Genomic DNA, 25390 nt, shown 5'->3' with positions numbered 1-25390 from the left:
AATATCGACTAAGTCCGAGGAGACGCACGCAAAATACAAGCAAAATATACGATATATTGTCGAGATAGTGGTGGAGCGAGAAGAAGATCGAAACAGATCAACTATCTTGTAATTATAACAGGTATCAACAAGATAGCCGCGGCGACTTTTTTGGCTCAAAGTCCGGTGTATAGTGGTGCGTTTATGGATCCTTCATCTCAAAGAGGAAGAAGCGTTGATCTTTGAAAGGAATGTCCTAATTGAGAACAAGGTCGGGGAAGGAAGAAATTTCTATTAGTCGGCGATGTTTGGAAGAAGCCGGTGTATTTCCGGCGACGTTGTATTTTGGTTGCAACAGTACTGGGACCCTGCTAGTATCGTAGTATTGAAACCAATAATGTTGTCAAGGAAATCGAGACGTGGTTAAGGAGTTGGTAAGAAGCGCATCCTTCCCCCGGTGATTTGATTGTTTGCCGATTCAATCTTGTCGTTTACGACCACGTCCCATATGTCCGTCCGTATGTCATCGACCTAGCCCGCAATAGTCTCGATGAATTCCTATCCTCCTGAACTGCTGGTTCAGCTGGCGCCGGTCATGTTCGTGGCCGGCCTTGATGCTCCTCCTCCTCAATCTCCAAGCCCCGCCGATACGACCAAATACCAGGATCCTTTCGCCCTTCTCACTGCTCGTCTTCGCGATGCCCTGCTCTCCCAGCGCAAAGTATCCATCTGGCAGCCCGACAAGACCAAATCATTTCAAGTGCTCTTGGTTGACAAGGATATTCGATTTCCTCCCCGGAAAATTGGGCCCCCAGACGACTCGCAGCATGCCGTGGCTCATTCTCCTCTCTCTCCATTGACGCCTTCTTCTCCTTTGTATCCTGACGGGCTCATCGCGCCTATCTGGATTCGCAAGCATACAACCCTTGTGCCTTCGGTATTCGTGTTGTTCTTGCGCCTATTCGAATTCCCGTTACACAACCTTCGGTCGCCTTTGGACGCACCAGATCATGATCGCGAGAAGGACAGGGAGCAGGAAGAGCGGAAGCGGGATGGAGAGCTGGCTGCATATGTTGCGTCGCGGAAAAAGTCTACTAATGAACGTAACATGAAGCTTACTGTGGTCCTCATGGCGAGCAGAAGGATGCTGGGTATGTGACCATTAGCTCATACTGTATCTCTTCTCACCTGCATAAAGACGACCCTGCATTGGACGCTAGATTAACCTTCATACGAAAACAGAGTGGCCTCGATGCTAGAGCTGCCTTGTTTGTTCTGAGCCCTGTAAGCTCGTCAGAATTGGGCGAGTTTGTACAGAGGTGAGCGTGGTTTCCTGAATGATGTTTATTGCTCACTCTATAACCAGCCTTCAGCAAGCATTGTACGAACCGGCAGTGGAATATTACACCTCACATTCTAAGCGCGTCAGGCGTAAAACGGAACCGTCACACCCAAGCTGTATCTTCCTATTCAAATCCTCTAAGCCCTGTCGGACATGCTGGAACCATACGGCCCCTACGTCCAGAAGGTTGGACAGTTAGGTACGAATACAAGATGGCTTGCTTCGCCGAGTTCAGAGGGGAAGATGAAGTCGCACTCAAGTAGGATATCCCATTCCGCCAAAATCCCACTCTCATAAGTTTACAGGCACTATCAGGACGCATACGAGGTTCTTGCTGTGATGTTCGGTTCCATATCAATTCTTCCACCTCGCACTAAACGATGGGCTGAAGCCAAAGTACTTGCTGATTGCATCAACATCAAAGTCCGTCAGTCGTCATCCCTGTTACCTGGGAACAGTCCAGCTCATGAATTCTCTAGATAACGAAGCTGTATCTATATAATAACGAGCACTCCTTGGCCTTGTCCCATCATAACACCCATATCAGAAAGTTCGGCGATCTATCACGGGGATGGGGGATTGGTGAAGAGACCTTCGAGTATTGGAGCTGGGTAGCCAGGCAGTAAGTTTCATTCGGTCTGACATGTCGTGCAAGCCTTTCTGATACACTTTTAAGATACCGTATCCTCGCAGAACTATTGGAGCAAGGGTCACACACAACGCTTTCTCTCCCCTCTCATCGTCCTGCTGCTTACAACACCACCCTCTACTCTTCTACAGTACAGAATCCGTCCAGTTCGCGAGGATCCACTCCCGCGTTGGAAACAGATGCCTTGCGATCTTTGGGATTAAATCCGAGCCATGCGTTGCAGCATCCAGGGTTCTATTACTATATGGCTGCTAGATGCACGGAAATGAGACGAGAACGCTTCCTCATAACACTTGACACCAAGGTAGGGATTTGTTTCCATCGAAGTTTTATGTCTTAATTGACTGGATGATGGCTGATTGAACAGGGCATCTCAAATTCACCAGGCTTTGCGAATGAGAAGAAGGTCGATCATCTTGTCATCATACTTGAGGTAAGATATTTTTCCCTATCATCTTAATGTTCTCCTGACGATGTCTTGATACACAGTTGTACACCAAGTCATATGAGCTGTTCAAGAAATATACCCACAGCTCTCAAGGTCAAAGTCAAGCCCGACTGACCCTCTGGATCGCCTACCGTATCGGACAAACATATTTTGACTCTGGTAAATTTGACATGGCGATTCGGTGAGTAGAATCATTGTCGGTTATAGTGAGTCGGGGTTAAAGATCATGCAGGTTCTTTGAACGAATAGCGAAGACGTACCGCCGCGAGAAATTGGGATCCTATGTTAAGGACCGCTACTAACGACATGGTATGCTTGCGTTCAGCAACTCGGTGACGTGGAGTTGAGCATACGGTTGCTCATTGAAATGCTAGCGCATGGTTAGCTGCTGCTTTGACCTTTTTGTTCCTCTGGTGCACCTTCCTGATGTTGTTTTAATGAAGGTGTTGAGGAAATGGATGAGCCCGGAACACTTCAGGAAGATTTGCTTGCGGTTCTCAAGGTTAGTCCTAGTACTGAAATCTTAGTGTCAACTGCATGCTCATCATAGAATAGAGCACGGTGCCGTCATCGCCTGACGAACCGCTCATCAGTCGACCTTTCGGGTACACAGCCGATATGTTCGTCTTTTCTACTGATTATTTTCAAAGCAAAAAGTCAATAGCTCAACCTTATCCTAGTTGATTCCAATGTCATTTTCTGGACTTCCTGAGGTAAAGGTCGGACAACGCGCTGCCTTCCAGATCTCAATCACTGCACCTTCTGACGTGGCAATATCCGAGCTCCCTTTCGTGTCCTTGTCCATTCGGTTTTCAGATGATACTTTGCCTTTGGTTCTTCTTCGACATTCAGATGAGGAAGTAGACGAATCATCCAAGGTTACTCATGTTCAGCTGGGACACATTTCCAAGACAAGCGCGGATGTGCCACCTACTTTGAAAACGAATTTGCGGATGGAAACAGGGTTCTACCCTAATATTGTCTGGAACATTCTCATCGGAGGTCCCAACGACGTTCAAGGTCAGGTTATCCATGCTCATTATACAGGTGTTAATGTGCAGCGTGCTGAATCCACGTTAGATCGAAGAACTTCTCTTGACGTTGATGGAGGGTTCCTGGAATATCCAGATACCGATGTATCCGTGCAGCTATAGACATATGTCCCTACCCACGAGTAAATGGCTAGCCTCGCTGAAGCCTCTAAAATTCATCGATGTCAAACGCGAGAACTCGTCTTCTGTGATGTGAGCTCGTAATTTGTGCAATCCGTTGAATGGTGTTGACATGTTCATTTAGTGTTCGTCATCGTCCCCACAACGTTTTGTTATCGTTCACGCACCATGCACCTGCGTGTATCGATGAAGTGTATCCCATTGTCATCAAGGTTACCAATGCCGATAATAGAGAGCTGGAGGTCACGATGGATGTACTCCTGCAGCCCACAGAGGTTGATGATGCATGTATGTATCCGTGCAGTTCGAGTTTGAGGTGTAACTGACGCTATTTTTCAGTCAATTCAATAACTCTTGATGACGAGCGATCTTCTGGTCTCATCAAGGGCATCTCTTTTGGTGTCCTTGTGCCAGGCGTGAGCTCAATCAAAACTTTGAATCTGTCCAATACAGGCGGGGCTGGAGATAGGATGATTGATATCTCCATTCAGTCAAGGGTAACCCCTTCGAGGCATGATTCCAGCGAGGATTTGTCCAAGTCTGAAATGGAAGATGTGTCGGAGATTCTACAGACGCTGACAGTACCAACTGTCAAAGCGCTGAATGTCGCATATGATGTCGTGTATAAGCGTCCTTTGGCTGAGCGGTTGGGGCTGGTGGATTTGAGAAGGTTTGAAGAAGACTTTTGGGATGAGGGTGAAGCAGGAGAGGCTCTCGTGTCCCTCAGATTGGAGTGTGCCGGTCCTTGGTCCTTGGAATTGGGAAAAGTTGGGCTTGAGAGACAGGTATGATCTAAACGGGATACCGGCTACGTATCTGATTTAATTAACGCGCTTTACAGAACAATGACGCTGCAAAAGTTTTGGAAGCGTCAACTGATGTGTTTGATGAAGCAGATTTCTCCACGGGTATGTCACTGAAATGTGATCTTGATCTAATCTGACTATGGCTTCAGAATATGTTCCCGGCGACGAGTTCTCAGGCTCGTGTCGGATAAGCTTGCAAGGAGGTGAGCAACAAGCTATTCCTGGACCAGGTACCTATCTGGTCGAGTGGCGCAGGTACGCACGTTCGTCGATCGACTGTCGCCGAAAGCGTCTAATAATAATTCTGTAGAATATACGATGACGGAACAAGAGGATCGACTTCAAAGAGTATATTCCCACTCCCTCTACTGCGGCCACCTACGGATGGCTTAATTGGGCTCCTCCAAATACCTCCTGTTGCCAGACTGCACGAAGGCCTTCCACTGACACTGACGATACGGAATAACCATCCTACGCGATCAGCGAGCTGTACTGTCCATGTGGAGCCCGATCCATCTGATGGATTCGTCGTAGCTGGACTGCGCAGTGGAAGAGTGCCTATCCTCCTACCAGGGGCTGAGGAGAAAATACTTTGGAACGTGATACCCGTTGAGTGTGGGTATATTAAGCTCCCTAAGATCAAAGTCATTGATCATAGGAAATCGGTCCCTAATGCGCAAGGGGTGGGAGAAGGGGAGGTGGAGGGTCAGGCGGTCAAAATTGTCGATGTCAGACTTGATCGGAGGAAGGAGAGTGTAGTTACTGAGAGTAACGAGGTGGAGAAGGAGGTTATAAGACCCACAGATCTAGAAACAGATTCTGAGGAAGTATGGGGTATACAGTGCTGGTGCTACCGTAGCCTATTCATACGTCAATGAATCTTCAAATATATGCTACAGAGTTTCCATTGATTCGAATCATAAGGGTAAAGATCATGATAGTCGTAAGAGCCCATGCAAGCCAGATCATTAATACTTGAACGATTTTCTAGAATCGCAGGTTAGCAACGATGGTCGGTGGTGGCGAAAGCATCAGACGCTTACCTACGAACTCCGCAGCAGAAGCACGCTCTGGCAGAAAGCGTTATCACAGCAACCCACGTCAAAACCACGGCGACTAAGACCATCCAAATTCCGTTACCAAACCCAATCCCAAGGTCAACCTGACTTGACAGGCTTGGCAGCTTATTCTTGAGTACCAGAACCAAGGCTAGATCCACCCCAAATACGACGGTCCCCAAAATTGCTGTGATCATTGAGAGCACGAGGGCCACAATGGCGAAAGCATGCGATCCAAGGCACATAGCTGGAATGAGCGCGGCGAGGGATAGTCCCGCTGCCACAATGTGAAGGATGAGGATGACCAGGAGGCCCTTCAAGGCGACCTGGACGAGACTTGCATCCACGCCCACGAGTTCGGTTACTGATGAAGGTATATCATAACCAAGCCTTGGGCCAAAACACTCTCCATCATTCGTCAACAAAGACGGTCGGTTCAGTGCACTAAGTATAGGGATTCCATCTTAGACTGGGACCAGAAATGTTCGATACGATGTTCACCTTGTTGCACACACACCCCATACTCCGAATCGCAGCTCTGTTGCAATGCTTGTCGCTGGTTGGTTCCTCTCAGCCGTTGAATAGACTCGGATGAGGTATATAGTTTTGATTATCGGCAAAGAAATACCGACGAGGAGCAGGAGCAGGAAAGCAACGAACAGAAGCGCTAAAGAGACTATGGAAATCTTGCGGTGGACGGCGAAAGGTCTGTGATGGGGCTTCATGCTGGCGGAAGAGTGAGTCGACGGATTTCATGGCGTTTAGGAGTTGGACATTATACTACCTGCAACACTAGAGAAAACACCTGGCGGTCCCCGACCCGACGAACGTGGAAAAGGAAGATGTGGGGTGATTGCTGGCTGCGTGGACTCATTTAAGTGGTGGGAGAATTCGAAGCTCCGTGAAGTGACTGCAGTCATCATGCCGTACCACCGACAGGTGACTGCTCACTAAAAAAACGCGTCAGGCTGCGCAATACTGTAACTCTTCTAGATCAGCCTTGGATGGAAAGTCCGTGATGGTGGTACAGACTACGCCGAATAAATATGATAAGATGTACAACACGGGATTCTTATATTTCCTGGCAGAGGTAGCACAGCATGTACTTAATCTCCAGCTTAAGAAAGCGAAACGGAATAACTGGTGGTCATAAGTTGGGCGTTACCAGTGAATGGCTCAGTTCCTGCTTGGATTGCCTGGACGTACTGCAAGAAAGGAAGATCAGCAACTCCCCGTACACCAGAAAAGTGCTAAACGTACTTGGCTCGAGGAAACTCCTTGTTGTGCAACAAGATAGTCTAGCATCTGCTTTAGTACGGTCATAAAAGCACAATTATTAATCGACTTCACTGAAGAAATCTTTCAAGTCCACGTTGAAGTTGTGGATTTCCGTAGGGCTCACGAAGGAGATGACCTGCCAGTTCGCATTAGGTCCCCTCCAAACGTTCCACGAGTGCCCTGCGACGTTCACGTTGGTAGCAATTTGAGAACCGACGGGTTGGATGCTGGCGGTAGAGACTTGGAAGATGTATTTTAATTAAAGTAACAAGTGACTTACCCCCCGACACCTGACAGCCATATCATTCTGTACGGAAGGATTAGCCTGACGTCAGGAAAATATAAAAATAATGCTCACATCTCGTAGGAGGACGCAGTGGATGCCGGGGTTCCGCTTGGCGCTGCTCCGAACCAGATATCGTATCTGTCCCGTTACGGTTAAACGAGACAACTCCGATACTTACACGACTTACGAGACATCAGCACGAATTCCGCTTGACTCGCTCATATAGCTCCAATCCCAGATAGTCGGGGCAGTAGTAATGCTAGCCAACTAGCATGTTGATCAGTTGGATTGTCCGTCTACTAACGATTTCGACGCACCTGTTTGCCCTTGCTCGTCGCCGACAAGACATTCGCATCTTGCATCATCTGTCAATGAAAAGGTTTCTTCTTTGAAAGATCGGCATACGTACAGCTTTTGACATTATTGGGGTTATTCTGCCAGTTCCAGGTAGTCGACCAGGAAATGTTATTTCCACTTGTACTGATCAGCGTTGACGTTTGGGATCCAACACCACTTCCTGTATCTTCTCGTCAGCTTCAGTCAACCAAATATATCTGTGACTTACTGGCACCCCACAAGTTCTGACAAAGGGAATACTGACCGCTGGTGGTGCAATCGTACTGACCAGACAGCGTTTGACAGCTCGCGATAGCAGCAAAAGCAGAGAGCACCAGCAGAGAAGGCGTAAACATGATTGGATCTTGAATTCACTAGTGATGAAGTGAAGATTTTCTGCATCGCAGAGTGGGTTTATATCCTTGAGCAAAGCATTTTGCCGCACGAAGTAGCATGAGGGAGAAACTTGGAATAACGTTTGCTAAGTTTCGCCACTAAATTCAGTACGCAATGACGCCAGAACACAGAAGGATCCGTTCATAGCCATGGTTCTTGCGCTATCCGAGTATGTACAGAGAACTTGCCGCATCCCAAATAGTGCTTGAATTGCGTGAGGGAAGAGAGCATCTAAACTCTTGCCAAACTCGGAAGCAAGTCCGGATTGCAGACGGATATACGGGCCGATTTTCTTCCTTCATCTTAAGTTCTCAGTTGGCCGTCGTGCATTTCCTGGAGTCCTGCGACTAAGTGTCAGTGTCCGACATGCGGTCTTCCTCACAACATGCACATCGGAACGTCTTGGCACTTCAACTTGAGGTCTAGCCGCTCTTGACGTTTGCACATCGGTATGTATTACATTAAGTCGCCCAGACCATCCTTTGTATCGGACTTTGAGGATAAGCTGCAAGGAGCCACTTGCCAAGTTCGAAGTAATGAATAGGTTGACGAACCAAACCTTTGTTTCTTGCTTCAGTTTTTTTTTTCTGGCTCGCTCAGTGCGTTTTCATAGTGGCAGAATATCGGGCAATCAGAAAACTCAGAACTTCTTCCTGCTTCAATTAAGACTTGCTCGATTGATGGGGCAGTTCCGTTGATCAAAAACTTAAACCAACGCTAACGATCAGTGGTTCGTCCGGAAGAACATGTGGCTGAATTATGATATCGTAGATTATTATGCAGTCTGTTCGGTCAAATACTGGCTGATGTTCGGGTTATGTTCCTACTAGTCTTTGGATGGTGTGATACTATTGAATCGATGGCGAGTGGGGCCTGATGGGCAGACACGTATTTAAGGTGGACTGCGGGTGATGCATACAACCCTAATTTTAGCTTTTGCACAGGTGTATTAACTATAAAATAATATTCTTTCGTATCGTTCTCTTTGCCCTGCCTGTCGACTTATCAAGGCCCTGGGAAACTCACGCCAAGGTTTGTCCGGAAATTAGCATATTTGAGGGGTTCAAGAGGGACACTTTTGTCCGGGTCTAGCATATTTGAGGACATCAGGAGGGATGAAGGACTGTTTGTGCAGAGTGGTTCTGCCGATTTCTATTCCTATCGAAAACCGCAAAAATGACTATAAATGAGGAGATATCTTCCAAAATAGAGAAAGATTTGCCAGATATTCGTCCAAAATTCTTATCGGTGCACTCCGGAAAGCCGGCCCGGAAAACCCTTGTCCGCGTTAGCATATTTTAGCCCTAAATTGTTGCATATTTGAGGGCCAAAATTGGCTATTTTGCCGGACAAACCTTGGCGTGAGTTTCCCGGGGCCTACTTATCAATGCAATGATGACTATTGGTGCAGGATGTGCAGGCCAAGATCCTCGCCAAGACTAAAATATATTTGAAATAACGGACAAATCGGATCAGTGAGGCGTGGGCGTTTGTTTGCTGGTATCGCGGAGAACAAACACTGTAGATGTGGAATGCTTCTTCGACTCTAACGGCCATGCTACTGAAGGCAGCCGCCTTCCTGTCCATCATTTTACATGATGTGCTAGCCGATACAGATGAAGATATACAAGGGTGCGTGTACTCTGCATTTCTTTCTGGTTCATTTATCTCAACTTCCTGTTTACAGTTTGGACGTTGATCCGTACCTGCAATATCGGCCAGCATATGCTCGCTCACTTCCTATTCAAATTCTGCTCACCGGAATCGTCTTGACCCTCGTCGCTGTTCTATTTATTCATCTCATATTCACGGCCCAGTACCATTGGCCATTAGCCCCCGTCAACTATGTCTTGCAAATGTCCGGTGTCACTACCCTCCTTATATCCCTCATTCGCCACGCTACATGTTGTACTCTCTGCAACACTGGAAGAAAGTCAACAGTGGCCTTACATGCTGTCGTATATCGCTGTTAATGTACCCCCGATGGACATGAGCGAAAATGCTGCATGGACCACGGCCGAGCTAGCGACCTGGTTAATCATGAATGCTACGACGTCTGGACTTATCCAGGTGCATTTACTTTACTCTGTGTATAAAGAATTATCTGTACTCAGACCTACAGATAACTCATATACAATTCCTGACACTTCTATACCCTTCTCGACTAGAAGGAAGACTTATCTTTTCTCTACTGAGTACGGTGTAATTGTCCTATTTCATTGGCAGTCTGCTCATCCTTTATAGTACCCTTGGCTGTAATGGCTGCCGTCATGCAACTCACACCAATGTCGGGAAATCTTCAAGTAAAAGATGTCGCTACGGCTATCCGAAACGTCTGCAATGCAACGCTTTCTCTCCTGTTCACGGTAGCTCTTTTCGTCTGGGGCGTACTCGTGAATCGTAAACAGGCCTGGCGTACGGACGGCGGTACAGCGGCCTTTGGTTGTGCAGCTCTCGCATTGGCCCTCGTTAGTACGGCTCTCAATTTCCTGTACATTCCGAGGGAAGAAGAATACGTCTGGCTTCCGGGATTGATGTGGGCGGTTGTACTGTGGCAAAGCTTCTTAGGATGGTGGTGGTGGGTTGGTGCCGGGACTGGGACAAATTACGACCTTCCAGAACGGAGAGAAGGAAGACGTGAGAAGAGAAAACGGGCCTCAAAAGAACATCGCAAAGGTACCCGAGAGCGTGCGCAACTAGTATGGCGTGGCGTTACGGGTGCTTTCACTGTTCGACAAGAATCAGTGGAGTTGACTGCAACGACAGTCCGTCGCCGTTCGGTACCACATGCTCCCGATTCTCGTTCGACGTCACTAGAGGCACCTCAATCTCTCTCAGAAGATCCTCATGCAGCTTCATCTTCTACCACTTCGTTTACGTCCACCGGAACTCTTCCTCGCATTTTTCCGGCAGTAGTCCACCGCTGGTATGCACTACTCCGGCAAGCACACGTAGCTGCTACTCGACAACAAGCTATCGAACGCGCAGATCGAATTCGAGAGCTTGAAGAAGCGGGTGCTCCTCGCTCGACTCACACTGGTTGGGGCTTGGGTAGCTTCGCTTGGAGATCGGGAAGAGCTGGGCAGCACAGACGCGGGGAAGAGCTTGACAGGCATCCCACGCAAAATTCCCAGCGGGAACAAAATGAAACTGCTTCATGCCAGGAGACCGATATAACATCGGTCGGGGGAGATAGTCATGACGAAGAGGAGGACTGGGATCGTCCAAATCAACCTCCTTCAGAAACAATACAACGTGAAGCGCCAGGTCGTCGTCAGTCGTTGTGGTGGTGGGGGCCTCTGGGACGTTGGCGTCTCCAAGACTCGACTGTCTATTAGGCATCTTCGTGGTATGTGCCATCAATGTAACTATAGGTGTACAATAAGGGTTCTAGACATTGGCATATATCCATTCCGGTAATCAGCATTTATGAGATCATCTAATAAATGTATCCTATATAGTACCGCTTCCTTGGTTCGAATCGATATCGTTTCGTGGTTATACCTTCCATGGCTAAGCAGGATGTGTCCTTCCGCCAGCTTGATGATGTCTTCGAACAGGTTGACTTTAATAAAAGATACTAAGATTGTCGCGAAGACATCGCCGTTATCGCGAATAATCGCTCAAGGGCATATATTGATGGTATTTAACTACAGCATTCATCAGCAAAACCCAGAAGTTGTCTTTTGTGTCTTTTCAGTCTTGCACAAGACCAAAAAGACGGCAAAGACAAGAAGATCAAGGGTCTTTACCAAGTAAGGTACATATTCTCGTCAAGAAGGATTTTGTCTTGGCAAGATCTATCACTGTCTTAGGAAGAGAACATCTTCCTGTCTTTTGTTTCTTTCTCTTTCGTGTTCCGATGGCTTTGGAGGATATAGAAATTCTAGTATATTGATTTCTATCTATGACAATGAACTATAGCACATAACGCTAACACTACGACCCTTTCTGCCTCAGAGATAGAAATGAAGCCGTGACATAACGAGAGAGATGTTGCAAGAATGGGCGCCTATAGGAAGGATAAGAATGTGATTTCGATGGCATGACAGTGCTACGAATATATCAGTATTGCATCAGATTGTCAAAAGAAAACACACCGCAGAAGGGAGAACAACAGCTAAGCAGTCTAACCGACACAAAATACAATGTGAATAATTATATGGGGGAATGGAAGAAGCACGCACCCTCCGGCACATCCCTTCCTGGATGGCCACCATCCTAGTCTTCACAACAGCCCTCTCCTTGGTCTGCACACATCCATCTACAGCTCTGGTCAGTTCAGCAGCGAGTGATGATGAGGTGTTGGGTCGTACCGTTTCTTTTCTCACCTGTTGGCAATGACGGCAGCCCGGAAGGAAATGCGAGAATCAGATATAGTCAGTTCAATGAGAGACACCCATACCTTTGCCCTCGTACCACCAGTACATGCCCAATGGCCCCATCGCCGGTATCGAGTTGCAGTAAAGTGAGGGAGAGAGGAGGGAGGGAATAATCAATTCGGACTCCGAGTTAAAGTCCAACATGACGTTGACATGTTCCGGACATGCCCGGGCGGAGTTTGAAAGAACTTAGAAGATTTCTTGTTGCTCTTCCGCCATTCCCTGCCATTCCGTGCGCCATCTGCAAGTGGCTGCACTGCTGCGACGCTGCAACATCACCGTGACGGATGTGCATGGGCTTCAATATTGCAATATCTAACTTCAATCCGTATACATACCAACTGCAAGGTCATTCGAAGACCGCCCCAATCGATAAGATCAGAAAGCCGCAGAAGAACCGGTTTGCCAAGACCAAGACTCGATCACCCAAGAAAAAGAGGCAGAAAGAGGGCTAGAAAAAGACCAAGCCCGGAAAGACTAATTCTGGGTTTTGCTGATGTTATACCAATAAGTGCCAATGCAGTGAGTGGGAAAAGGGAGATAGGCCACCGAAAAGCGGCACAATGATAGAAGGTTAGGTATATGTGTAACTGCGGGAAATATTGATTTTGTTGGCCATTACAAGCCATTACACCAAGTATCACCCCTGATGCATTGATGCATGAAGCTTGGGAATGCCAAGGGTGCCAGTTCTAGTTTTCTCGGTCCCCTTTCTTGGCTGAAATCATATTTATGGCCAAACCGCATTATTTGGGTATGATTAAAACTAAATGTACTGTGGGTATATGTCTGTATATGTTATGGTTCCTGACTATCCGCGATACCACTTATCCAGTATAAATGAATGTATAGAACCACGCGCCTCTCACTCCGTTCTCTTGGTTATAACCACCTCGACATCATTAATGGGATTAGATATGCCAAGGGTGGGAGCGTTCAGGTTGGGCCGAGGTATCCTTGCGCCTTCCGCCAACTTGATGTCGTACTTGAACAAAAGGGCTCCAACGAAGGAAAGAACCTCATATGAGGCAAAGAATCGACCGGGACATAGGGAAGCCCCTCCACCAAAAGGCCGAACTAATTTCACATCTCCCCTCATGAGGCCATTTGCAGGTTCTCGGATGAACCTATCCGGAACGAACTCCTCGACGTCCGGTCCCCAAATGTCTGCATCCCAATGATGCGGACGAATGGGGCACTTGACCACAGCGCCCTTGCGGAAGGTGTAATCAGATATAATGGTGTCTTCCATCACGAGTCGGGTAGACATTGAACAGGAGAATACTCGAAGAGTTTCGTTAAAAGTTGAACGGAGGAGGGGGTCGTTTACCAGAAGTTCCACGTCGATGACCTTTCCATTACTATCGAACGCGGTAGTGATCGACTTGCGAATGCGCTCCGCGAGTCCCGGAAATGTAGCGATCTGCAGGAGAAGCCAAAAGGATACAGGGTTAGAGTTCGCCTGGAGCCTGATGTGAGATGACACGATACGCGTCAGTGTGTTGCGATGATATTCAGAGATTCACAGGCACTCACGCGTTCCATACACTGAATGTTCCAGCACCAATGTCATGAGCGGATGTCGCACCAGCCTCAACCATCATGCCTTGGATCGCTGCTACCCACCAAACGGCATCCTTTTGTTTCGTATCTCTATCCCTGTACACCCGTTCAAATGCCCGAATGAGCTTGTCCCTGTTTGCATTCTGCTTTCTCAGCAGAAAGCGCGGAAGGCCTACGACGAAGGTGAAGAAATCCGCGTTGAACTGCCAGTTGTAATCGAGAAGGTTGGGTTCTTCCTCTAGAATTTGTGGACCCATCATGACGACGGTCGACGCAGTGCCTAGTACGGTTCTAGCCCAGTCGCGTAGCGGAACCTTCATCCCCCTTGGTGACGCGCTAATTTTCGCGTCTTCTTTGAGAAGTTCTACACGGAGACAGTCAAGAAAGGAGGTGATAAGTTCATTCAAAGCAGGGGCCTCCTTCAGAGTACTTCGGTAGAATGGGTGGACACTCTCCAGCAAAGAAGAGTGGGGACCATTATATTCATGGGCAATCATATCTCTGCCCTGTTTCGAAAGATCAAACACGGAGCCGAGGCCATAGAGGACGAGCGGTCCGAATGAGAGGCTTTTCGCGCGGTACACTGCTGATACATCCTTGCTCGCGGTGACAATCTGAAGATGCAGTATATTAGGGAGCATCGATTCCAAAGATATGGCTATACGGACATATATTCGCTGCCCCATCAGTGTTAACGAGACTGGTCGCGCATCAGGAGAGAACATTCTGTAACGGGGATCAACGATGGGGTCCCTCGAGAGATGAAGCAATAGTAATAAACCTTGCTGCATTGTATACCTCAATAGACTTCCGACGGTACCACAGAGCATGACCCACGAAAGGTATCAGATAAGGAAGAATGGGAGGCTCATTGAGCGCTTGCGCCGTGGCATTGCGCCGGTGATGAAGTGCGAAAATTGCACCTATGCCGACGACGAGGATGGCGACCCAAACATCGACGGTGGTGGGCATGGTCAAAGTACTGCGCACACACTACTATGAACTAGATACTCCTGAGCCATGCCAGGAATTTTATTTAGACCATGTTTGACGCTCCGCCTCGACAGGCGCGATCGCCAGGGCACAAGTATACTACAAGCTAGCAGCAGTGTTCTGGATTTAGGAAAGAATTCATCCCCGACAGCATTCCACCTGAAAAACAGAAGTGAGAATAGTATCAGAAGCTCAAATGAGTGCAGAACGACCTACAAGGAGGAGTCGTCTTTCAACATCCCGACTCTTTCCGGATCGGGTACTTTGCGGGGGGACAATGCCGTGCCGAGGGGTAACTCAAGCCGGCCGAAGTACGCCACAAGCAAGCAAGCTGAATCCTGAAATCAGGGAAGTCTGCAGCTAAGGATGACATGGTTCAGATATGAACTTTCAAAGGTCTCAACATGGTGCTTAGAGTGTATATAGAAATGTTCCTGGGACCAAACCGCCTCCTCTCGACTTCATCTTGTTCTGGTACCGAAAGTACGCAGTCAGGATACCAAGCAGAAACAGAAGAAGTGCCTGGAGTAAAATAGTCGCGATCATACCCGGGATATAATTCGGAGAGTCTTGCTGACGACAAATAGTAGTCGCAATGATCCCGCCAATTCCGCCGAAACTAACTATGATCGCCATAGTCACAGCTCGCTTCGAGTGCGAGACAGAGTTGTTCGAGGCCTGGTCGTTTATATGAGTATTAGCGCTATATTGCATGGAGAACGCACACACATATGCCAGAATCCCGGTTATACTTCCTGTTGAACCTGCGCCGGCCAGAAATGTTCCTTGAGGATGAGTAAATGAAAGGTTCCGTTCGGATCAAAGAAGAGAAAGGTGTTCAACTCACCAATGTAACGCGGGACAGGGAGGCGCGCATAGGCTGTCAGAACTAAGCCGATCATAGTCATCAGTGTTTGCATAGCAATAAATAAAGCTCTTGTATGATATATGTCGGACAACCACGCAAATAACATGACACTAATGGCCTGCACGATATATGCCAATGAGGGACTTGTTCCATTTAGCATGCATGACTGGACACTTACTGCAAAAATATATAGGGGGGAGTGCTCTTTCCAGAATGAAGACCATCAGCATATCGATGGACCTAATAAAAGGGACTTACAAGCAACAAGGATGTCTCAATACTCCATCCCATTCCACTCAAGATCATAGATAGGAAAAATCTGCAGCAAATTTTATCAGTCAAGGCGATATAATCGAAAGCCGGAAAACGAAGATGACGAACCCGACCAAATACGCTGGAACAACGGTGCACATATACATTAAGGCTGCATACAATGAACGACGGATATCGAAGACACAAGTCAAATTACTCACCGTACATCCAAATCTTCCAATCACGGAGGTGCAACAACACCTTTCCCTTTATTGGATCAGGCAACGAGTCACCACGGTCTTCTTCAATGCGCTGCAACACCAGGGTAGTCTCTTCTGCAGTGAAGAAGTCATTCCTGTCAGGAAAGTCGGGGATGTATATCCAGGAAGTAGCTCCAAAAATAATGGTGACCGTCCCTTCGATGATCTATAAACATATGTAAGAATCAATTTGCGACAACGATCTTTGGCATCTATTCGAACTCACGAAGATTCAGGACCACCCGGCGAAACCTCCTTTACCCTCAAGACGACTCAGAGCGTATGCAAAGATGGAGCTAAAGCCACCAGCGAGAATCGACGTCATATACAGCCCAGCAAGTCTGCATCAACAAGATCAGCCAAAAAGGTAATGGCACCCATGACATAGGGCACTCGCACTTTTTTTGAACTTCATGGCGTTTGTACCTTAGTAAGCTCGTGAATAACGGAAGCCTTATTAGCATAGTAAAATCATTTACCAGGTGGACACGAGGAATGCCGTTGCCGGGAGAAGCCCCGCCTAGTACAAGAGGCGGTTATTGACTCAAGAATGAAATCGAGGAGCTGAAGAAGATCTTTACCTCGAAGGTACCTAGAAGAGCTCGACAGAGTGCCAAGTACTCCCATGAGGAAACGAAGCCCATGCCAAGCTGAACAGCACCCCAGGCGATAACTGTGCCGACCAGAAATTACGGACCCCAAAAGCACGCAGACATATATTACTCGGCAGTTCACTAGATTGGTGTAGGGTTGAGCATGAATGCGCCAAAGGAAGGAGAGGCGACGAACAGTAGGGTGTATGGGATGAAATAGATGCATGTACGATACTGTAGCGGGAGCCGATACTAAGTTCCTGCGAATCATGAGCAACCATTGCTAGTAACCAGAAACATGAGCGAATGCATACAAGGTCTTTGCCCATACCCTGCGAGACGCACCACGCCAATGTTGGCTCTATCAATAAGAGATAGCGCGTAAAGGGCTCCAAGCAAGGGTAATATCCGCCAGTCGACGCGACGCCTTTTAAATTTGAAGCATAACAAACTGGAATGGTGCTGGGCGCTGACATACATCGTTCGGCGTTCAAATGACGCGTCTCCGTGCTCGCCTTTAGAAGCATTAGCTGCTACTTTAGCGTTGGGCGACGAAAGTGAAGCCGGTTCAATGAGCGTAACTTCGGATACGGGAGAGGCTCGTAAGGATAGGGTGTACATGTTGTAGGAAGAGGAAAGGTTGAATATGAGGCTTCATATGGCCACTAGCATAGACTAAGGTGTCTTCCCGATGACACGACATTTGACGCACTGTCAAAATGAATCTGCCAGGAGGTTTCCTTCCCTCCGCGGACTTTTCCGAAAGGCGAAATACCTAGATTTCGCATGTAGTAAGTCTTGTCGACACGTTTGGGAGGCAGGTTCTGGTAAGCCTGGCAGTTTTCTGCATTGCTGAGCATTTATCAGGATCCCAACGTCGTACGAGAGGCCAGCCAGAGATCAGAATATATGACTGATTACTTCGAGAAAAATCGAAGGCCAGATACTCAAGTCCATAGCACAATTAACAAAGTAACCCATGAGTACATTGGATTTCCTGTAAAGGATCTAGTAGGTCTCGCGTCAGATCAAAGAGAGTTGCTCAAGGATGATAAGTGATCAAGGCAAGCCGCGGAAGAAAGAAGGCATCGGTAAATGCCGAAGGTGAACATTCGGGTCGATGGTACAAGTACATACAGAGGAAAATGTCCTTCAATAGTTATTTCTCTTCGTTATAATGACCTCCACGTCATTCATAGGAGCAGGAAAGGCGAGAGATGGTGCGTTCAGATTAGGTCGAGGAATACTTTCACCGGCTGCCAAGCGAATATCGTACTTCAACAGAATGGCTCCGACGAATGAAATGATCTCGTTCGAAGCAAAGAACCGACCAGGACAGAGGCTCGTCCCTCCTCCAAATGGCCGTGTTAGCTTTGCATCTCCCTTAATCAAACCGTTCGCAGATTCTCGAATGAACCTGTCTGGGACAAACTTTTCGACGTCTGGGCCCCAAACGTCCGCATCCCAATGGTGTGGACGAACTGGACACATGACGACACCTCCTTTACGGAAAGTATAACCAGAGATGATAGTGTCTTCGGTCACAATTCCGAGTGGAGATCGAAGTCGAGTACAGGCGAAGTGTCTCGTTATATGTTGAGCGAAAAAGCGGGTCGTTTACCATGAGATCTAGATTGGTAACTTTCCCCTCGCTGTCGAATGCCGGAGCGATTGACTTGCGTATGCGATCTGCAAGCCCAGGGATCGTTACAATATGAAGAAGAAGCCAAAAAGCGGCAGGGTTGGAGTTGGTTTGAAGCCTAAAGTCTAATGAGTATAGCCTTCCAGCGACTGGCATCCACAAACACGTACCCATTCCATACCGGGAGTGTTGAAGCACCTATATCATAATCAGACGTCATCCCTGCCTCAACCAACATCCTTTGACGCCCGGGTATCCACCAAATGGCGTCCTGCAGCTTCGTATCTCTGTCCTTATACACCTTCTCAAATGCATGAATAAGCTTCTCCCTGTTCGCATGCTGTCTTCTAATCAAGAATCGCGGAAGACCGAGTGTAAACGAGACTTGGTCGAGATCGAACTGCCAATTATACTTGAGAAGGTTAGGTTCTTCCTCGAGTATTTGAGGTCCCATCATCGCGATTGTGGATGCGGTGCCCAGAATCGTTCTGGCCCAGTCGCGTAGGTGGATTTTCATCCCTTCTTGGGACGCGTTGATCTTGACATCCTCTTTGGCGAGCTCCAGGCGTAGGCAATCGAGGAAGGAAGTGGTAAAATGATTTAAAGCTGAACCCTCCTTCAGTGCGTCGCGAAAGAACCCATGGCTATTCTCCAATAAAGAAGAGCTGTGGTCTGGTTCGTATGCGATCGCATTTCGACCTTCCTGTGAGATGTTGAATACAGCGCCCAAACCCCAGAGGATGAGGTTGTTAAACGAGAGGCTTTTCGCACGGTATACTGCTGAAACGTCTTTGCTTGCCGTGACAATCTTAAGGAGCCAATCCATCAGTAGCTCGATTGCTCAGGTGAGAGTAAACGGACATATATACGCTGTCCCATTAGCGTTACTGATACAGGACGCGAATCTGGAGAAAAGAATCTACGGTGCGTTAGATCAGCGCCAAAGCTTCGAAAGCGATTCGAGGATAGGGACGGACCTCGCAGCAACATACACCTCGTTGGACCTTCGTCCGTACCACAGCGCATGCCCCACAAAAGGAATCCAATACGGAAGAAGAGGCGGCTCGTTGAGAGCTCTTGCCTGTGCGCTGCGCCGTTGATGCAGGAATACAAGGATGGATATGCATGCAGTGATAATAGCGACGCAAATACCGAGGATGGTAACCATGGTGGTAGTGGTGGTGGTGTTACCGGCGCCAGGTCCCAATAAGGAACGGCCGGGTGGTGGTGGTACTTGTAATCTCGATGACACCTCCGTAACGTTTAGGGGTTTAATTGTGACACGTCGGAAGCAACCTGAAGCAACCTGTGAGTACTGGTGTCGCAAGGACCCTTACTCCGGTTCGTACGATCCAATCAGTGGATGCGCATTGCGATCCGTGTGAGTATTAGGTTACCTTATGAGTAGGTACAAAGTAACGGACTGGTGCCAGAGTTTGTTGACACCTTTATTTAAGCTGCATTGACTTGCAACCCGACCAAGAACTGAGCAATGCTCCAGCTAGGTTCCTTAAAGCTGGATCGTGAAAGCCTAGGACTATTTATGCAGGATACATCGTCGATCTTCCCGGATCCAAATCTTCATCGCTTCACCAGCGCATGGCTTGCCATGTTTGGGCTGTGGGCCTTATTGGGACCTTGGTACCAACACCAATACCATTCACCACCTGTTAAGCCCAGTAGAACGTAGATATAACAGCTGTTAATTCTGTCAGGTAACGGCTATAATAAGTGTAGAGGACGATAAAACTTACTGCACTCCAATAATTACTGAATAAAGTCGCAGCCGGCTGTCTTAGATAACACGCTATCCAGCATGCTGTGTCATCGTTGTCATCGTATCCACGTGTGCCCGATATCCCGTCATGCCCGCTGAAGCACAGATATAATAGCTGTTAACTATAACAACTGCGAGGGAGAGGGATATTTACGGTACTTGAATAATTTTTGAATAAAGTTGTGCTCGTCATTATCAAGTCCCCTGGCATGTTTTGTCAGCAGGATTATACCGCACACGTGCACCTGCCGTCCCGAGTCCCGTCGTCCCGATCACCGACTATCCATCCTGTCGCTGTGCTCGTCGTGGACGATGGTGAGCTCGTGCTCCATCTGTACTAAAACAGTCAAAATAATGCTTCTTTTGTCGGACCAAACCTTAATTTTCACCACTATCTCACCGTGCTCATTGCTCTTCAATACATTGGACGTCGGACCGACTGTGATGTGTCAGCATCCGGAACCGGCTACTTGCCGGCCAACTGACGTAGACTGATGTCCACTTCGATGAGCAATTCTATCCTCTGAGAAGCATCTTAAGTATTCGGGTTTTCTGAGATTGCATGTATTCAAGCATAGCTACAATATGAGTAAATTACAAGGCAAAATACCAAGTGGATGATTAAAAGTCTGATTAAAGTCTGATCACTTCTGAGGCCAAGGGACTTACCCATATAACTTCGACTTATCACTACCTCCTATCTTCGATGTCTGTTCCTCCTAGGACCTATATATACATGAGTTCATACAGATCCCCAGCTTGATAACATAGTCAACTACATAGCCTATGTCCGACAAATGGATAGAAGGACTGTCCATGAATATACTTAAAAGTAATAATATCAAGTCACGGTCATTCATGTATATACAGGATCACTGCCTATGCCGTCGCCCTCAAGACTCCATGTGCTCCCTGTTCCATCATCACAAGCAGGCATAGGTACTATGATCAACATCATAGATGCTTCGTGCAGGCTGAGAGCAGGTGGGAATTGGGTGGGAATGCCATGGAGACTTGACAAGTAAAGTATTCTTTACCGCATGTGCAGTAATTAGCATACAAACAATTGATTGTGATTATTCCACTTTTTTCCGTATTTTTTTGAAGAAACGAAGTGGAAACTTCCGCCGTCGAGAGGGACAGCGAGCGAAGGGACGGGAACATCGGGTGTTGATCGGGAGCTTCGGGAATGACAGGATATCGGGCACACGTGGATACGATGACAACGATGACACAGCATGCTGGATAGCGTGTTATCTAAGACAGCCGGCTGCGACTTTATTCAGTAATTATTGGAGTGCAGTAAGTTTTATCGTCCTCTACACTTATTATAGCCGTTACCTGACAGAATTAACAGCTGTTATATCTACGTTCTACTGGGCTTAACAGGTGCCATTCACCGTTTTCCGAACTAACCGCTCTGAAACAAATTCATCCGCGGCTCTTATTTGTGTCGTAGCGGGGCGGGTGTAGCGGAAAATATAGCATAACCCTAGATACCCAGACGCGACGGTATATGAGTATCCTCTCGGATAAAAACCGTTGCCGAATAAGTATAAGCGAAGGACCTCGTGAAACGGAAACAAAAGAATCCGCTGCTCTTGGCGTTATACCAATACAATCCGGTCTTACGCAGCTGGAGGCAAGCAACGATATGGATGATGCGGGAATTGGCTTGGAGCTTGTGAATGTAAGTAAATGCGAGCATCATGATTGCCGAGCGGGGAACTCAATCTTCTCACCTGTTCTCACCTATACTTGTGCCACAGATGGTTCTGCCCGGCGTATCGGCTTCAATGCCTTTGACGCTTTTTGACCAACCAAACCAAAACAGCTTCCTTCTGCTTTGTCCTCGTGTATTTGTATGCATCTGTGTCAGAAAGCCTAAACTTCCTGTTGTTTGAGGCAAGACGTGTATGAAGTCGATGTCGAATTGTCGACCAACGGCGACTCGAATACTTGTGGACCAATCACGAAGTGGGACTTTGACTGAATGCTTTATTGGAAGGTCTTCTTCAACAAGTTCTATTCCAAAATACAGAAGCCATTTCGGTCATTCCCGGTCCTTCCTTGAATGCGTCGCGAAGTACTGGGTGCAAAGAGCTGGGCTAATCGGGCTGCCATGCCACGATTTGTAATACACCCGGGGATATGTTGCGCCGCTGAGAAGCTAGTGGATGAAAGTGCTGAATAAGAGGGGATTTAGCATGGTATACTGCCGAGATATCCCAGAGTACGGTGACAATCCAATTGAGAGATTTGAGGGCTCGACTATTGCATACTTACGTACATTCATCTTCCCATCCGTTGACGACATTGGCTTGGCGTAAAGAAAGAGTTAGTTATGGAAGAAACAGCGTGCCATTGGGCAAAGAAGAGGTTTGCCATACTGAGGGACGCTGTAGACCTTATCTACTTGCGGAATACCATCCTCCAGCAAGGCAAAAAGGCAGGATCGTTGAGAATACGACACCTTAAATGTCTTCGGAATTGAGAAAACGGCGATCAGAAAATAAGAACTGCAGAGATGCCAGTGACTGACAAAAAGACAACTAGGTTCATGGTGTATGTTTCCTACTCGGGTCAGTGTGAGTGATATGGTTGCATCTTCTTATGGTGTGAATATTCAGTTTTAAAGGCGAGCACAGAGACCTGAACATCTCGGACATTGATAAGGTTTGAAGGAAACGAAAGCTCAGACCATATCGTTATCATGGACAACGTATATTACGCTATATTTCAAACAAAGAAGTAGAATACTAAGACAAGAAGTTACAACTTGCCTTTCTTATCAACATCAAAGACGATCTTTCCTTCAGCCCAGTCACGTATCAACACCCCAGCAATAGCGGTCGTTGGAGGAACCCTGAATGTAGGCGCATCTCTCAGTTTAGAGCCCAGATCGGCGCCGGCCGTCTTCCCGTCGTATTCATCGTTGAAAGTCTTAGGCGAAAGGTTTGTTCCATCCGGATGGTTAATGATGGATAATATTTCCGAACGACCGTACCATTGTGCATCTAGCAAATATCAGCAAAGGCATAACAAACCGGGACCTTTGTCGTACCTTCGAGCTCATTATCAAGATCCACTCTGATGGGTTCTGAAGCGTCCGCTCTGGCATAGAATCCAACCATCAAACTAGCAGGATATGGCTACAGGGGAAGATTAATTAACGAGATACCATATATGAGCAGTCAGACTGGCTTACCCATGGCTGGCCGGAATGGTATCGGACGTCCCAAACTTTGACGCCAGCCTCCTCCCACATTTCTCTTAAAACGGCATCTTCGAAAGACTCCCCAGGTTCAACGAAGCCAGCTAAAGCAGAATAAAATTTCCCGGGAAATTTTTTCTTGTAAAAGAGTTGAGAGAAACTCTGACATAGGAGAAATATTTTACCTACATTTCTGCCTAGTAGGATCCTATCTCCGATTTCATCGACAGCAATCATGATGACCACGGGGTCACTGCGCGGATGCGTGAAGTTGTGTAAGCCTTTGCTATAGGCGTTACTTCATTAATACGTTCGGCTTCACATGTAGCTGGCCACATACGCTGTGATGCATGGTTTCTTGTTTGTCTTAGGCGCCCAAGGAAGTAAAGCCGAACAAGATAATTTCCATCCTCCCCACATCGAGTATAATGGAGAACCACATCCAGGACAGAACTATCGTCAAGGAACCAATGAGAATCACTTGATTACCGGAATCAAGCGCACTGACCTTGTTTCTCTCGTTCCAGTCCACCATGGATTTTGCTTCTGCAAAAATCGCAGACGTAAAAGCGTCCAGTGTGTTCATGACAGAACGCGGTTCAGAAAACGACAATTTCACGCCATTGCTCGCGGTCTCTGTGTTTGTCAAGAAAGCCTCTAGTTCTTCAGAAGACTTATCCAGACTCGCAATATCCAAAGAGAAATATGCGGTTCCTTTAATGTTCTGAACGGCGGCTTGAGCATCGGCGAAGTCCGATGAAGGTAACGCGCCGGTCTTGCTGTGGTCTTCGTGTAGACCAAGAAAAACGACAGGGCTGTTCAAATGACGGGCTGCCTCGGTATGCGATGTTACTTCGTCTGCCTGTAGATATGTCCCGATCTCCTTTCCTTGCCCAAAAAATGGTTCCGATCCCAGAATGGGCTTTACCTCCTTAGTGCTCAGGTAGGCTAGGTATGGACCTGCATCGCGCTGCCCTACAAGAGGAAATCCTGCATTGAAGAGAACCCAGCGAGTCTGGGGCAATGCTACTATCGCGTTCAAGAAATCTTGAGAAGACCGCAACCAGGAGAGCCGATTCAACGGAGATCCTCCGAGAAAATTGACGTGTCTGTCGTGCAGAAGTCAGGAAATCCCTCTCTTAAAATATTAAACAGATAAAGACTGACGCATGCGCCATTCCGTTCAAGTGATGTAGACGGGATATGATAGAGATGATGGTGGAAGGAGAACCAGTAGTACATTGTGATTACGAGGATTGGTAAGGATGCTTACCGGCATCCGGTCCGGCAGCGGGCTTAGCAGACCACGTGCTAGCATCACAGTCAACAGGGGTTCAGCTTGATGGGAAGTTTCTGCACTCACTTGAGACTTACTCTGCGTTCACTGCCCCACAAAAGGTCAAAAATCGAATCTCATGACTTCTGAAAGGACGTCCCGGAAAGCCATAATATGATGGTTGAGAACGTAGTCAGTCCATCGCGGGTCATCTAGGAGCCACTAGGAGCCAGCACTGGCATGTCTGGGGTCACTGGACCTCTCACTGTATGTTCTTCGAGCTTGTGTCGCCCGTTACAGGTGTTTGCACATACCTGACATTCTTGTGGAGATGAAAGTGATGAAAGAAGTAGACTTCGTCATAAATCGGGTTTTGGGGACTTCGAGGGTACGAAAGGACCATCCAAGATTGCCGAAATAGTCATGAATCAGCGCCTCAGCCCATAACGTTAACCTCCAAACCATTATTATGACGAAGTCAAAATCGCGCTCTTCTCACGCAAAAGACGCGTCGCTGTCAAACTCTGTGCAAGCAGCTATAAAAGGAACCGAAAATTTACAAATTATTCTAGAGCTCTGCGGATTTCTTCAAGTTCTGCCGCAACAATCAGTGCCCAGACATCGCAAGATCGCTATGGACCCACTCCTGGTGCATATACGAGTACATAGCAACGCCTCGGGAGCGCAGTATCGGCGGAGCCGTTCTGCGCGTTACCCGACCAGGCCGACCTGATAAACGTGGTTCGTGGACAAATGATTCGCACGGACTGCGGTAAGCACGAGCTGGATTCTGACACTGGAAAGCTGCCGGGTACAAACA

At 47.5% G+C, this 25390-nt stretch overlaps 10 protein-coding genes across 10 annotated transcripts; 4 read left to right on the top strand and 6 right to left on the bottom strand.

The window, feature by feature from the left end:
• Positions 1–529: 529 nt before the first annotated feature.
• Positions 530–5274, top strand: EV420DRAFT_1642099 (Gryzun, putative trafficking through golgi-domain-containing protein; the record flags this gene model as incomplete). The annotated part of the gene is made up of 17 exons (XM_060477315.1): positions 530–1130; positions 1178–1298; positions 1353–1580; positions 1627–1744; positions 1801–1943; positions 1998–2274; positions 2338–2403; positions 2460–2577; positions 2862–2920; positions 2974–3042; positions 3099–3443; positions 3499–3662; positions 3715–3878; positions 3930–4375; positions 4432–4498; positions 4546–4651; positions 4707–5274. 17 exons carry the CDS (start codon positions 530–532, stop codon positions 5272–5274), a joined length of 3660 nt encoding a protein of 1219 aa, XP_060331332.1.
• Positions 5205–6476, bottom strand: EV420DRAFT_303508 (actin cortical patch SUR7/pH-response regulator pali). Its single transcript, XM_060481602.1, has 3 exons — positions 5956–6476; positions 5440–5898; positions 5205–5383 (listed from the first exon to the last, which is right to left on the bottom strand). The coding sequence occupies exons 1-3, from the start codon at positions 6177–6179 to the stop codon at positions 5365–5367; spliced, it is 702 nt and encodes a 233-aa protein (XP_060331331.1). The 5' UTR covers positions 6180–6476; the 3' UTR covers positions 5205–5364.
• Positions 6375–8197, bottom strand: EV420DRAFT_1307826 (endocellulase). The gene is made up of 9 exons (XM_060468515.1): positions 7584–8197; positions 7428–7535; positions 7336–7373; positions 7206–7285; positions 7091–7156; positions 7013–7039; positions 6805–6959; positions 6715–6752; positions 6375–6659 (listed from the first exon to the last, which is right to left on the bottom strand). Exons 1-9 carry the CDS (start codon positions 7708–7710, stop codon positions 6573–6575), a joined length of 726 nt encoding a protein of 241 aa, XP_060331330.1. The 5' UTR covers positions 7711–8197; the 3' UTR covers positions 6375–6572.
• A 1085-nt stretch (positions 8198–9282) lies between these two features.
• EV420DRAFT_1538312 (uncharacterized protein) lies at positions 9283–11259 on the top strand. The gene is made up of 5 exons (XM_060472998.1): positions 9283–9382; positions 9438–9613; positions 9681–9820; positions 9873–9945; positions 9995–11259. The coding sequence occupies exons 1-5, from the start codon at positions 9306–9308 to the stop codon at positions 11086–11088; spliced, it is 1560 nt and encodes a 519-aa protein (XP_060331329.1). The 5' UTR covers positions 9283–9305; the 3' UTR covers positions 11089–11259.
• A 598-nt stretch (positions 11260–11857) lies between these two features.
• Positions 11858–12264, top strand: EV420DRAFT_1538302 (uncharacterized protein). The gene is made up of 2 exons (XM_060472997.1): positions 11858–12014; positions 12067–12264. The coding sequence occupies exons 1-2, from the start codon at positions 11921–11923 to the stop codon at positions 12243–12245; spliced, it is 273 nt and encodes a 90-aa protein (XP_060331328.1). The 5' UTR covers positions 11858–11920; the 3' UTR covers positions 12246–12264.
• Positions 12265–12879: 615 nt separating this feature from the next.
• On the bottom strand, positions 12880–15139 carry EV420DRAFT_303419 (cytochrome P450). The gene is made up of 4 exons (XM_060481601.1): positions 15077–15139; positions 14477–14847; positions 13669–14421; positions 12880–13601 (listed from the first exon to the last, which is right to left on the bottom strand). The coding sequence occupies exons 2-4, from the start codon at positions 14665–14667 to the stop codon at positions 12998–13000; spliced, it is 1548 nt and encodes a 515-aa protein (XP_060331327.1). The 5' UTR covers positions 14668–14847; positions 15077–15139; the 3' UTR covers positions 12880–12997.
• On the bottom strand, positions 15100–17141 carry EV420DRAFT_1620371 (major facilitator superfamily domain-containing protein; the record flags this gene model as incomplete). The annotated part of the gene is made up of 12 exons (XM_060475568.1): positions 15100–15366; positions 15418–15473; positions 15536–15674; positions 15815–15875; positions 16035–16224; positions 16321–16409; positions 16468–16494; positions 16548–16588; positions 16650–16741; positions 16762–16802; positions 16854–16921; positions 17007–17141. 12 exons carry the CDS (start codon positions 17139–17141, stop codon positions 15100–15102), a joined length of 1206 nt encoding a protein of 401 aa, XP_060331326.1.
• Positions 17142–17813: 672 nt separating this feature from the next.
• On the bottom strand, positions 17814–19471 carry EV420DRAFT_1642092 (cytochrome P450; the record flags this gene model as incomplete). Its single annotated transcript, XM_060477314.1, has 5 exons — positions 17814–18142; positions 18207–18421; positions 18474–19111; positions 19165–19222; positions 19281–19471. 5 exons carry the CDS (start codon positions 19469–19471, stop codon positions 17814–17816), a joined length of 1431 nt encoding a protein of 476 aa, XP_060331325.1.
• A 1395-nt stretch (positions 19472–20866) lies between these two features.
• On the top strand, positions 20867–21984 carry EV420DRAFT_1479135 (uncharacterized protein; the record flags this gene model as incomplete). Its single annotated transcript, XM_060469546.1, has 5 exons — positions 20867–20912; positions 20951–21064; positions 21129–21382; positions 21540–21770; positions 21850–21984. 5 exons carry the CDS (start codon positions 20867–20869, stop codon positions 21982–21984), a joined length of 780 nt encoding a protein of 259 aa, XP_060331324.1.
• A 754-nt stretch (positions 21985–22738) lies between these two features.
• Positions 22739–24604, bottom strand: EV420DRAFT_1307818 (NUDIX hydrolase domain-like protein). The gene is made up of 7 exons (XM_060468514.1): positions 24462–24604; positions 23803–24403; positions 23635–23747; positions 23484–23580; positions 23289–23432; positions 23145–23232; positions 22739–23097 (listed from the first exon to the last, which is right to left on the bottom strand). Exons 1-7 carry the CDS (start codon positions 24470–24472, stop codon positions 22853–22855), a joined length of 1299 nt encoding a protein of 432 aa, XP_060331323.1. The 5' UTR covers positions 24473–24604; the 3' UTR covers positions 22739–22852.
• Positions 24605–25390: the final 786 nt, after the last annotated feature.

The sequence above is a fragment of the Desarmillaria tabescens genome (assembly GCF_030435595.1).
Source record: "Desarmillaria tabescens strain CCBAS 213 chromosome Unknown EV420scaffold_15, whole genome shotgun sequence".
NCBI lineage: Eukaryota > Fungi > Basidiomycota > Agaricomycetes > Agaricales > Physalacriaceae > Desarmillaria > Desarmillaria tabescens.
The sequence above is the reverse complement of the archived record's forward strand: the minus strand, read 5'-3'. Positions and strand labels throughout refer to the sequence as shown.